This window comes from Choloepus didactylus, chromosome 16 (genome assembly GCF_015220235.1).
Source record: "Choloepus didactylus isolate mChoDid1 chromosome 16, mChoDid1.pri, whole genome shotgun sequence".
Classification (NCBI taxonomy): Eukaryota; Metazoa; Chordata; class Mammalia; order Pilosa; family Megalonychidae; genus Choloepus; species Choloepus didactylus.
In genome coordinates this window covers 29384725-29397249 of record NC_051322.1, presented here as the reverse complement: position 1 = coordinate 29397249, position 12525 = coordinate 29384725, and the positions used below count along the sequence as shown (strand labels likewise).

The 12525-nt window shown below is 36.3% G+C and overlaps 1 protein-coding gene across 1 annotated transcript; it reads right to left on the bottom strand.

Annotated features, from left to right (window-relative positions):
- Nucleotides 1-5749: 5749 nt before the first annotated feature.
- Nucleotides 5750-8816, bottom strand: LOC119511777 (rho GTPase-activating protein 11A-like). Its single transcript, XM_037806310.1, is given in 2 exon segments — nucleotides 5750-8126; nucleotides 8128-8816. Coding segments are annotated over 2 exon segments (3066 nt in total).
- Nucleotides 8817-12525: the final 3709 nt, after the last annotated feature.

The window sequence follows — 12525 nt, the reverse complement described above, 5'->3', positions numbered from 1 at the left end:
ACGGTTGATTTAAAAAGGAAAAAAAGTTAAAAAAAAAAAAGGAAGAAAAAAAAGAAAAAAATATGTAGTGCCCCCTTGAGGAGCTTGTGGAGATTGCAGGGGTATTGGCCTATCCCACCTCAATGGTTGCTAACATAACCACAGACATAGGGAACTGGTGGTTTGATGCGTTGAACCCTCTACCGTAGGTTTTACCCTTGGGAAGACGGTTGCTGCAAAGGAGAGGCTAGGCCTCCTATAATTGTGCCTAAGAGCCTCCTCCCAAATGCCTCTTTGTTGCTCAGATGTGGCCCTCTCTCTCTAGTTAAGCCAACTTGAAAGGTGAAATCACTGCCCTCCCCCCTACGTGGGATCAGACACCCAGGGGAGTGAATCTCCCTGGCAACGTGCAATATGACTCCCGGGGAGGAATGTAGACCCGGCATCGTGGGATGGAGAACATTTTCTTGACCAAAAGGGGGATGTGAAAGGAAATGAAATAAGCTTCAGTAGCAGAGAGATTCCAAAAGGAGCCGAGAGGTCACTCTGGTGGGCACTCTTATGCACAATTTAGACAACCCTTTTTAGGTTCTAAAGAATTGGGGTAGCTGGTGGTGGATACCTGAAACTATCAAACTACAACCCAGAACCCATGAATCTCGAAGACAATTGTATAAAAATGTAGCTTATGAGTGGTGACAATGGTATTGGGAAAACCATAAGGACCACACTCCCCTTTGTCTAGTTTATGGATGGATGAGTAGAAAAATAGGGGAAGGAAACAAACAAACAAGCAGACAAAGGTACCCAGTGTTCTTTTTTACTTCAATTGCTCTTTTTCACTTTAATTATTAGTCTTATTATTTTTGTGTGTGTGCTAATGAAGGTGTCAGGGATTGATTTAGGTGATGAATGTACAAGTACATAATGGTACTGTGAACAATCGAATGTACGATTTGTTTTGTATGACTGCATGGTATGTGAATATATCTCAATAAAATGAAGATTAAAAAAAAAATAAGAAAATGGAGACACAGAGAAGTGGAACTGATTTCTCCAAGGTCACACAGATCCCTACTCTTGATTCCTGCAGCCTGTGATGTCTTTAGTATTCATTTGTTAGCTAGAACATTCATTTGTCAGAAATTCTTAGATTTTTCTTTAGAAATGCATATCTTACCTCCCCAACTACACTCTAAGCCCTTTTAATAAACTTAATACTTTATAAAAACAAACAAACCAACCAACAAAAAGCTACAAGCAGGCAAGAAAAAAAAAGGTGCATGTATTCCAGGAGATTTTAATGTTCTCAAATGTATCAGTCACTTTCTTTATGCTCTTTGTACTTTTTGTGCTCTGTTTAAGAAGTTTTCCTACCTTGAAAGCATGAAGATATTCTCTTTATATTAAGTTTTCTAAAAGCTATATTGTTTTGCCTTTTATATTTAGATCTACAGTCTACCTAGATTAATTTTTGTGTTTGTTGTATTGGTAGGGTCACATTTCATTTTTTTTTTTTTTCATGTGGCTATCCAGTTGACCCATTAGACAGAAAAGATCATCTCCCCACTGCCTGCCATACCACCCTTCTCATAAATGTCCATGCTTCCATGCCTCTGGGCTCTCTATTTTAGTCCATTGGTCTAATTGTCTGTCTTTGAATCAATAGTATAATGTCTTGATTATTTTAGCTTTATACTGAGTCTTGCTGTCTGAGTAAATCTTCTTCAAGATGGCCTTGGCTACTCTTGATCCTTTGCATTTCCTTATGAATTTTAAAATAGTCTTGTCCATTTAAAAAAAAAATGAGATTTAGGTTGGTTTGCATTGAATCTGTAGATTGATTTTGGGAGAATATTACAATATTGAGTCATCCAGTTCATGAATATGGTATAACTCTTCATTTATTTAAGCCCTCTTCTATCAGTAACATTTTATATTTTTTAGCAGAGAGGTTTTAAAATCACTTGTTAGAATTATTCCTAGATATTTTTTCATGCTATTGTAAGTATTTAAAATACTGCTGATGTATAGAAATACAACTTATATTTATATTTACCTTGTATTCCAAAACCTTTCTTGTACCTACCTTTTCTGCATTTATTGAGAGCATATGATTTTTCTCTTTTATTCTGAATGTGATAGATATAATGATTGAATTTTGAAAGTCAAGTCATTCTTGCAGTCCAGAAATAAATCCACTTGCTCTTAATGTATTTCTGTATTGTTGGATTCAGTTTAAAACATCTTCTTTTTCAAAATGATTTTTCAAAATGATGTTTTCCTTTCTTGTAGTTTTCCTGTTAAGTTTCAGTATCACGGTTATGTTTGCTTTATAAAATGTTTGTGATTGACCCCTCTTTGTCTACTCTCTGGAGTAGTTTGTGTAAAATTAGTGTAATCTCTTCCTTAAATATTTGATAGGACTCACCAGTGAAGCCATATGGGACTGGGGTGTTCTTTGTGGGAAGGTTTTAATAACAAATTCAATCTCTTTAGTAAGATATAAGAGTATTTGGATTCTCTATTTCTCCTTGTGTCAGTTTTGGTAAGTGGTATTTTTCTAGGAGTTTTTCCATTGTAAATTTTCAAATGTAATGGGACAAAGTTGTTCATAATTTTTACTTATTGTCTTTTGAATGTATGAGTGATCTATAGAAATGGCTTCTTTTTCATTACTAACATTAGCTATTTGGACTTCACCCCCTTTTTTTTAATTAGTCTTACCAGCAAACTTACTTACTGGCTTTGTGGATCCTTTCTAGTATATGTTTGTTTTCTGTTTTATTAGTTTTCACTCTTCTTATTTCTTTCCTTCTATATTTTTTGGGTTTAATTTGCTTTCTTTTAAAACTTTATTATTTTTTATGAGAAGGATACTTAGATAATCTACTTCCAGTCTTTCTACTTTTCTGTTTTGTAATTAAAGGTATACATGTCTCTCTAGGCATGGTTTTTGATGTATGCCACAGGTTTTGAGATTTGTTATACGTTATATTACAATATATTATATTTCATTTTGTTCAAAATATTTTCTAAGCTCCTGTTGTTTTTGATCTAAGTGTTATTTGGAAGTATATTTATTCATTTCCAAACACATGCAGGTATATAGTTTATTGTGTTTTGAAGCACAGAAGAATTCAGTTTTGAGGAGGTCCCATTTATCTATTTTTTTCTTTTGTTGTTTGTGCTTTGGGTATAAAGTCTAAGAAACTACTGCCTGTCACCAGATCTGAAGATGGTTCCTTACATTTTCTTTTAGGATTTTTATGATACTGGTTTTTATATTTATGTCTTTGATCCATTTTGAGTTAATTTTTGTGTAGGGTATGAGATAGGGGTCCTCTTTCATTTTTTTGGTTATGGATATCCAGTTCTCCCAGTACCATTTATTGAAGAGACTATTTTGTCCCAATTGATTGGACCTGGGAGCCTTGTCAAAAATCAGTTGACCATAGATCTGAGGGTCTGTTTCTGAACTCTCAATTTGATTTGTCTGTCTTTAGACCAGTACCATGCTATTTTGACCACTATGGCTTTATAATATGCTTTAAAGTCAAAAAGTATGAGTCCCCCCTTTTCATTCTTCTTCTATAAGAAATTTTTGGCTATTTGAGGCCCCTTACCCTTCCAAATAAATTTGATAATTAGCTTTTCCATTTCTGAGAGTAGGCTGTTGGAACTTTAATTGATATTGCATTGAATTTGTAGGTCAATTTGGGTAGAATTGACATCTTAATGACATTTAGCCTTCCAATCCATGAACACAGAATGCCTTTCCATTTATTTAGGTCTTCTTTGATTTCTTTTAGCAATGTTTCATAGTTCTCTGTATGCAAGTCCTTTATATCGTTGATTAAGTTTATTCCTAGATATTTGATTGTTTTAATTGGTATTGTCAATAGATTTTTTTTCTTGATTTCCTCCCCAGATAGCTCATTACTAGTGTATAGAAACACCACTGATTTTTGTGTGTTGGTCTTGTATCCCACCACTTTGCTGAACTTGTTTATTAGCTTAAGTAGCTTTGTTGTATTTTTTTTTTTTTTTATTCAGGATTTTCTAAATATAAGCTCATGTCATCTGCAAATAGTGAAAGTTTTACTTATTCCTTTCCTATTTGGATGCCTTTTATTTCTTTTTATTGCCTAATTGCTCTATTAGAATTTCTAGCACAATGTTGAATAACAGTGGCGACAGTGGGCAACCTTGTCTTGTTCCTGATCTTAGAGGGAAAGCTTTCAGTCTCTCATTGTGGATTTTTCCATATGTGCCTTTTATCATGTTGAGGAAGTTTCCTTTGACTCCTACCTTTTGAGGTGTTTTTATCATGAAAGGATGCAAAATTTTGTCAAATGCCTTTTCTGCATCGATTGAGATGATCATGTGGTTATTCCCTTTTGATTTGTTATGTGGTGTATTACATTAATTGCTTTTCTTGGGTTGAATCACCCTTACATACTTGGAATAAAACCCACTTGGTCATGGTGTATAATTCTTTTGATGTGCTGTTGGATTTGATTTGCAAGTATATTGTTGAGAATTTTTGCATCTATATTTGCATCTCAGAGAGCTTGGTCTGTATTTCCTTGTCTTGTAGCATCTTTATCAGGCTTTGGTATTAGGATGACATTGGCTTCATCAAATGAGTTAGGTAGTTGTGCCAGTTTGTATATATTATGTCCTCCAGAAAAAGCCATATTCTTTAGTGCAGCCTTGGGAGGGCAGATTTATTAATCTTTTTGATTAGGGTGTGACCTCTTGATTGAATGTTTCCATGGAGATTTGACCCTGCCCATTCAGGGTAGGTCTTCATTAGTTTACTGGAGTCCTTTTTTTTTTTTTTTTTTTTACCTAGAAAGTTATCTTTAATATCTATGCTATATAAATAACATTACACACAAGACAAAACCTTTATCCTAGTTAAAGGTATAGAGGTGCATCAATTATTCCAAATTCTAAAACCAAGCATCTGCATATAAGAAATAACCTGATTAAAGTTTTCCAAGTTTAGTTATTCATCCTTAAATAATTTAAATTCTATATTGAGCAAAACAGATACAAACATATTTATGCAAATTAGCTTTAAACACATAGTATGGCTTACAAGTCACCAATTACTTCTGTATCATAATATATGAGCACCCTTTAGACATTATTCTGCTTTACTCAGTATTCTTCGTTCAAATGAACACATTGTATTCATCTACAGACAATATAAAGCAAATTACTCTGCCCAAATAGGAATAAAGTATTAGGATGCCAATGAAACAAATTAATTTCTAGAAATTTTGGTAAAGACAATAAATGTTAATTTAATATAATTCAAGATATAAGATTTGCAGGGCTTATCTCTTCCCTTTACATGGTAGAAATTTCTTTAGAAACCTTCTCTTAGGAGGAGTAATAGGAAATAGGCATAGCTCACTCCACTCATCCTATCACACATAAAAATAAAATTCATGCAATTTTCAAAACTTAATTTCTTATAAATCCACTCAGCTTCTTTTAAAAGGCAAAGTGTAGCCCCTCTGCTTTAAGAGATCACAAAAAAATTAAAATAGTTTAAATACTGCCATAATTAAGAAAAATAAAGTAGCCATTTATACAAGTGTAAGAATCCAAGCTGGCTTATGCAGTGAAATTAAAATGTTTCGGAGAAAATCTATCATTTAATCATCCAGAGCTAAGAACTAACATATAGATTATCCTGCAAGTCATATCATCAATTCCTAATTTTATTTACATTAATGACAATAACATTTAACAATTACAAGTCTACAGGTTTACTTGTTGGAAGTAGTTGAGCTTTTCCAATAGGAGTTTTTGGAGAACCTTTATACCAAATCCTTTCTCTTTCTGTATGTTTCCTAAGGACTCTGTTATTTATTCCAGGAGAAAAGCCCATATTATTATTTATAACAGATTTTATTATATTGTAATTAGTTAGGTCATCCAAGGGAGCCTTAATTTGTCCATCAGATACCAGATCCTGTTTACAAATTCTAGACCCAAGAGAAGCATTCACCAAGTCTGGGTGTCTCTTCATCTTTGAGAAAGATTTAGAAGCCAAATTCATGCTTGATTTTGAAATTGCATCAACACTTGACTGTTTACATGATGTAGCCTTCTGTTCTTCAGGACCTGATTTGATATCTGAAATAGAGGAATTTTTTGATGTACTTTCTATACAAGAAGAAAGAGCACTGTCACAGCTCACTGATTTAACCAAAGGAGAAGCAGTATCACCAAGACTTGCCAACTTACACCTTAGAGGTTGTCGGTTATACTCCGATAAAGAATTAATTCTTCTGACAGACTGACGGACAGGAGTACGCTGAAACTTAAGAGGTGATTTAATTTTTGTTCTATTTGGTTCATTTAAGGAAAGTTTGTTAAACCACTGTATGTGGTCTGAAACCTTTCCATGCTCTGTCATTTGTAAACTTTCTGAAACCATTTTATCACATTTTTCTACCAGAGACTGCTGTTTAACAATTCTCATAGGCCTAGGTTTTGACAAAGTTGTTATATTACAGGTAATCTGCTCTGAAGATGATGATTTAGACATGTCCTCCCCAGAAGCTGTGCATTTCAATAAATTCTCTTCAATCACACTCTCATTCTCCTTTAATTTAGTATTTAGTTTATTCCTTGCGGACTCCTGTTTCTTTATTTGTTCTTCACTGGGGAACTCTTGCATGCTTAAATAATCTTTTGCTATATTTGAATAAATGGTTTTTTCATGTTCCACCTTCATCTGAGTTGAGTAACATTTTGTAGTTGCTTCTCTACCTAATTCTTGAGTTTGATGTAGTGAGAAGTGTCTTTCTGAGAAACTATTTTCATCTTTACTAGCTTGGTGTTCATACTTTTTCTTCGATTCTATCACAGTCAAATCATTAGTTTCAAATAAATTTTCCTTTGGGCTATATTCTGTATATGATGTTTCATTTAATTTTGCTTTCACCATATTAGTTATTGAGGACTGCCCATGATTTATCAATGTGTGAAGATTACTTCCAGATTCAGAAAATGCTTTCTGAATTTTCACCAAAGTCTCTGTGGTCAAGTTATCTTCATCCCCATTAGGAGAGTTTCCAGTTAGGTTGCTATTATGCTTATTGTGTACAGTAGAAGGGGTAAGCGCATATGAAGTAACAGGTGACTTTTCAACCATAAGATCAAGATCCAAAGAAGAGTTTTCCACCTCAAGATTTCCCTCTATCGGAGATGTTTCATTTGCGTCTATTTCCTGAAAACTTGAATTAGTAGGTCCTGTCCAAGACATGTGGTAATTTGTTCCATCCAGCTGCTCTGGAGTTGATAAGTATTCCTCAGACTTACTGATCTTTTTTGAACCTTTCTTTGTTAATCTTTCAATATCTGGGCTAAAAAGTAGACCTGTTTTTACAGATTCAATTCTATTTTAAAAATTTTGTTGACTTGCAAGTCGCCGACCAACATTTTCTTATCTATTGACATCAGAACATCCATCATCTCTGTTACTTTTCCCCAGACTAAATTTCAAACGAAGAGATCTTCGAACCTTTTCTTTATGACTGATTTTAGGAGAGAAGCAGCCTGCTTTTCCTGATTCCACCCTGCAAACTTTTTTGTCTGCAATCCTTTTACTTTGTCTTTGCACACTTGCACTGATCAAATGGTTTCCACTGATGGCTACAGGAGAAAGTGAACTCTGAGATGACCCTTCTGGGCTTGTATCAACATGAACTGATACTGGTGTAGAACTGCTACTGAAGAGATTACTTGGCAACAGCTCAAAGTTAAAATTGTGCTTGATGAACTTCCTTTTCTTACTTGAGAAACCATGTGAAGAATCTACTGGCAGTTTACGCTTAGCATTTGGTGTAAGAATCATTGGTGATACAGATACTTGAGCAGTTCTTTCTCGCTGAGGTGTAATAGAGGGTGTTCTGTTAGATTTAAGTTTATTTAATGCTCCACTAACAAAATCTCCAACACTCTGTCTTCTTTTTCTCCTATATTCACCAGGAGATTCATATTCACCTTCTTCAAAACCTTCTAATGATGGAATAGCACAGAGACCGTCAATACCCAACATAGCTGGTATCTTTTCCAGGATAAAATCTGGTACACGCCCAATATCTGAAGCATAATCAGTAAGTTTGTACTACTGCAGCTTGTAGTCTGAGCTTTTTTTCCATATTAGCAGACATCTTTTCATGCCCTTCACGTGTCTGAAGAAGGTTTGGAGCAAATATTACTGCAAGAGTGCTGCTATCCATCTTATTCTCACTGGACCTAAGGGAAACATTCCTGAGAAAGTTAAAAAAGTATCGCAATATATCAATTGTGTGGTCAGCCATAAGACAAGAAAGTAACAATGTAGCTTTATTCTTTTCCTCTGTTCCCAACTGTTGAGCTTTGAAAAGTGCTTCATGCAAATCAGCTGGGAGAATGGGTTCTGGCAATTCCCTAAAAAATTGCTTAAGAAGTCCTGCAATATCACAGGGAGGTGCAGAAGACAGGCAACTTTCACCATGATCCAGTTTATTCTTTAGTGCTTTTAGACGAATAACAGATCCTGATTTCCTAAAAAGTCCTTCTGTATTAACATGCTCTTCTAAAGAAGTGCAAGCATCAACAAGAAAGCTTGGAATGTGTCCATATTCTGGCACAATAGAATGGGGCAACACATTGAAGGGTACTCCAAACACTTTACCCCCTACTTCCGCGGCTGCTGTTTCATGTTTCCTGCGATCGTACTGCCCACGGCCACCCTTAACCTTAATGCCATAGACAGCCCGAAGCTGCTGCAGCAAAGCCAACCTCACCAGCCTCTGATCCCACATCTCGGGCTCTGATCCCACATCTCAGGCTCCGAGGCAGGATCACGGTCCTGACCCTCCTACACAACCAAGTCTTCCAACTTCCAAACACCCTCAGGTTTGCGCTCCACTCCACTGCCTTCCGGCCTTGTCCCGCACTTCTTCCGTCCCCGGCCACTTCCACCGCTCTTTCCTTGATTCCTTATCTACTTACACTGATCCTCCTCTCTTGGCTCTTTGATCCAGCCACACCTTAGCCTTCCTTCACCTACACCCTTCTTTCTGGCAGCTGCTTACACAGACTTCCCTCCTTTCTTCCTTGTACAAATGCCTGTCGCCAGTTTTTCACCACTTCCAATGACTTCCGTTACTCCCTAAATTTCACTGTGCCCTCTCCGTATCCAGTTCTCTCAGAACAGTAAAGACGCCCTTCTCTGCACCTCCTGCCCTGCAGGCTCAGCTGGGCCTTCTTTCTGTCTCCGCTCCCCTACACTATCCCAGCCTCCGGACCTGCCGGCTGCTCAGGCGCCTCTTCCAGTCCCGGTCCCCGCTCGGGCTGGTCGCCGCAGTCACCCCGTTTCACAGGTTGCTCCCTCCCTCCCCCGTTGGCCTGCCTGCGGTTCTCGTCGGCCTGTACATCCTGGTGAGCTCACGGAATCCAACCAACTATCCTCATGCTTCCGCCCCCACCGCCTCTGTAGACACCCGGAGTGACCGTAGCCCCTGGAGTCCTTTAAAGGGAGCTCATACAGAAAGCAGAGAGACGAAAATGCCCTGAAATATGCTAAGCCAAGGCCCAGATGCTTGCTGACACTTAGAGATTGTTGGAGATGTGGACAGAAGGACATTTGGAGATGCTAAGCTAAGAGAAGAAACCCAGAGTTTGCCCCAGAGAAGCTAAGAGAGGCCCAGAGACATTTTGGAGAATGCCATTTTGAAGTGTAACTTGGGAGCAAAGGAACAGCAGATGCCAGCTGCATGCCTTCCTAGCTGACAGAAGTGTTCCAGATTCCACTGGCCATTCTTCAGTGAAGATACCATCTTGTTGATGCCTTAGTGTCCAAAACTAAAACTCTGGCCTTAAAATTCTGAATTTGTAACCAAATAAACCCCCTTTACAAAAGCTAATTCATTTCTGGTATTTTGCTTAATGGCAACGAACAGCAGTGTTCCTTTTCTTCAATTTTTTGGAAGAGTTTGAGCAGGATTTATATTAATTCTTCCTGGAATGATTGGTAAAATTCACCTGTGACGCCCTCTGGTCCTGAGCTTTTCTTTCTTGGGAGTTTTTGATGACTGATTAAATCTCTTTACTTGTGATTAGTTTGTTGAGGTCTTCTGTTTCTTCTCGAGCCAGTTTAGTTTGTTCGTGTGATTCTAGGAAGTTGTCCATTTCATTTAAGTTGTCTAGTTTGTTAGCATACAGTTGTTCATAGTATCCTCTTATGATCTTTTTTATTTCTTCAGGGTCCGTGATAATGACGCCCCCCCATTTCTGATTTTATTTATTTGCATCTTATTACTTTTTGTCTCTGTTAGTCTAGCTAAGGGTTTGTCAATTTTATTGCTCTCAAATAACCAACTTTTGCTTTTAGTGAGTCTCTCTTGTTTTTTGTTGTTGTTCTCAATTTCGTTTATTTCTGCTCTAATCTTTGTTGTTTCCTTCTGCTTGTTTTGGGTTTAGTTTGCTGTTCTTCCTCTAGTTTCTCCAGGTGTTCAGTTAGGTCTTTGATTTTAGCTCTTTCTTCCTTTTTAATGTAAGCATTTAGGGTTATAAATTTCACCTCAGCACTGCCTTTTCTGCATCCCATAAATTTTGTTATGTTGTTTTCTCATTTTCATTTGTTTTAAGATATTTACTGATTTCTCTTGCAATTTCTTTTTTGACCCATTGATTGTTTAAGAGTATATTGTTTAACCTTCATATATTTTTGAGTATTCCAGTTCTCTGGCTGTTATTGATTTCCAGCTTCATTCCATTATGATCAGAGAATTTCAATCTTTTAAAATTTATTAAAACCTGTTTTGTATGCCAGCATGTGGTCTATCCTGGAGGATGTTCCATGAGCACTTGAGGAGAATGTATATCCTACTGTTTTGGGGTGCAATGTTCTATATATGTCAGCTCTGTCTAGCTCATTTATTATATGATTTAGAGTCCCTGTTTCCTTATTGATCTTCTGTTTAGATTTTCCATGTATTGAAGAGAGTAGTCAGTTGAAGTCTTCCATTATTAGTGTAGAGACGTCTGTTACTCCCTTCAGTGTTGCCATTCAGTGTTTGCCTCACATACTTTGGGGGATCTTGATTAGGTGCATAGATACCTATGATTGCTATTTCTTCTTTGTGAATTGCCCCTTTTCTTAATATATTGTGTCCTTCTTTGTTTCTTATAACATTTTTGCATTTAAACTCTATTTGTCTGTTATTAGTATAGCTACTCCAGCTTCTTTTTTTTTGTTGTTACTGGCCGCATGGAATATCTTTTTCCATCCTTTCACTTTCAACCTATTTGTATCTTTCAATCTAAAATGAGTGTCTTGTAAACAGCATACAGATGGATCATATTTCTTTATCCATTCTGCCAACCTGCATCTTTTGATCAGGGAGTTTAATCCATTAATATTCAATATTACTACTGTAAAAGCAATACTTCAACCATTTTTTCCTTTGGCTTTTATTTATCAATCTGTTTTTTTCTCTCTCATTATCCTTGTAATCCTACTGATAATCTTCATTTCTATACTCTCCTCCAAGCCTCTCTCTCCTGTCTTTTCTTTTCTGCTTGCAGATCTCCCTTTAGTAGTTCTTGTAGGGCAGTCTCTTAACTAACTCTCTCAGCTTCTGTTTATCTGTGAATATTTTACTCTTTCCATCATTCTTGAAGGACAGCTTTGCTGGATAAAGAATTCTTGCCTGGAAATTTTTCTTCTTCAGTATTTTAAATATAGCATACCACTGCCTTCATGCCTCCATTATGTCTCATGTGAAATCAGCCCTTAATCTTCTTTGGTTTCTCTTGTGTGTGGTGAATCACTTTTCCGATGCTGCTTTCAGAATTCTCTCTTTCTCTTTGGCATTTGACAGTCTGACAGTGTGTGTCTTGCAATGGGTCTATTCAAATTTATTCTGTTTGGAGTACTTTGGGGTTCTTGGATTTGCATATTTGTCTTTTATATGGGTTGAAAAATTTTCACCTATTATTTCGTCAAATATTCTTCCTGGCCCTTTTCCTTTCTTTTCTACTTCTGGGATACCCATGATGCATACGTTTGTCAATCATTTCCCTGAGACCCTGCTCAAATTTTTCCATTTTTTTCTCCCTATGTTTTTTGTTTGAATTTGGTTGCTCTGTCTTCTAGTTCCCTGATCCTTTCTTCTGCCTCTTTAAATCTGCCATTGTGTCTCTAGTACAATTGCAATTTCATAAGATGTTATTTTTCTATGTACTTTTTCAAATTCTTTATGCTCACCCAGTGTCTTCTTAATATTCTTTTTCTCTTTAGTCATCTCATTGAATTTGTTTAGATTTGTTTGAACATCTTTGATTAATTCCAAATTCTGTGTCTCCTCCAACTTTTTTTTAAAAGCAATTTTATTGAGATATGTTCATATACCAGAAATCATCCAAAGTGTACAATCAATGGTTCATGGTATCATCATATCAATTTTTGAACATTTTCATTACTCCAAAAAAATAGCATAAACATAAAAATAAAAAAGAACTCCCAAA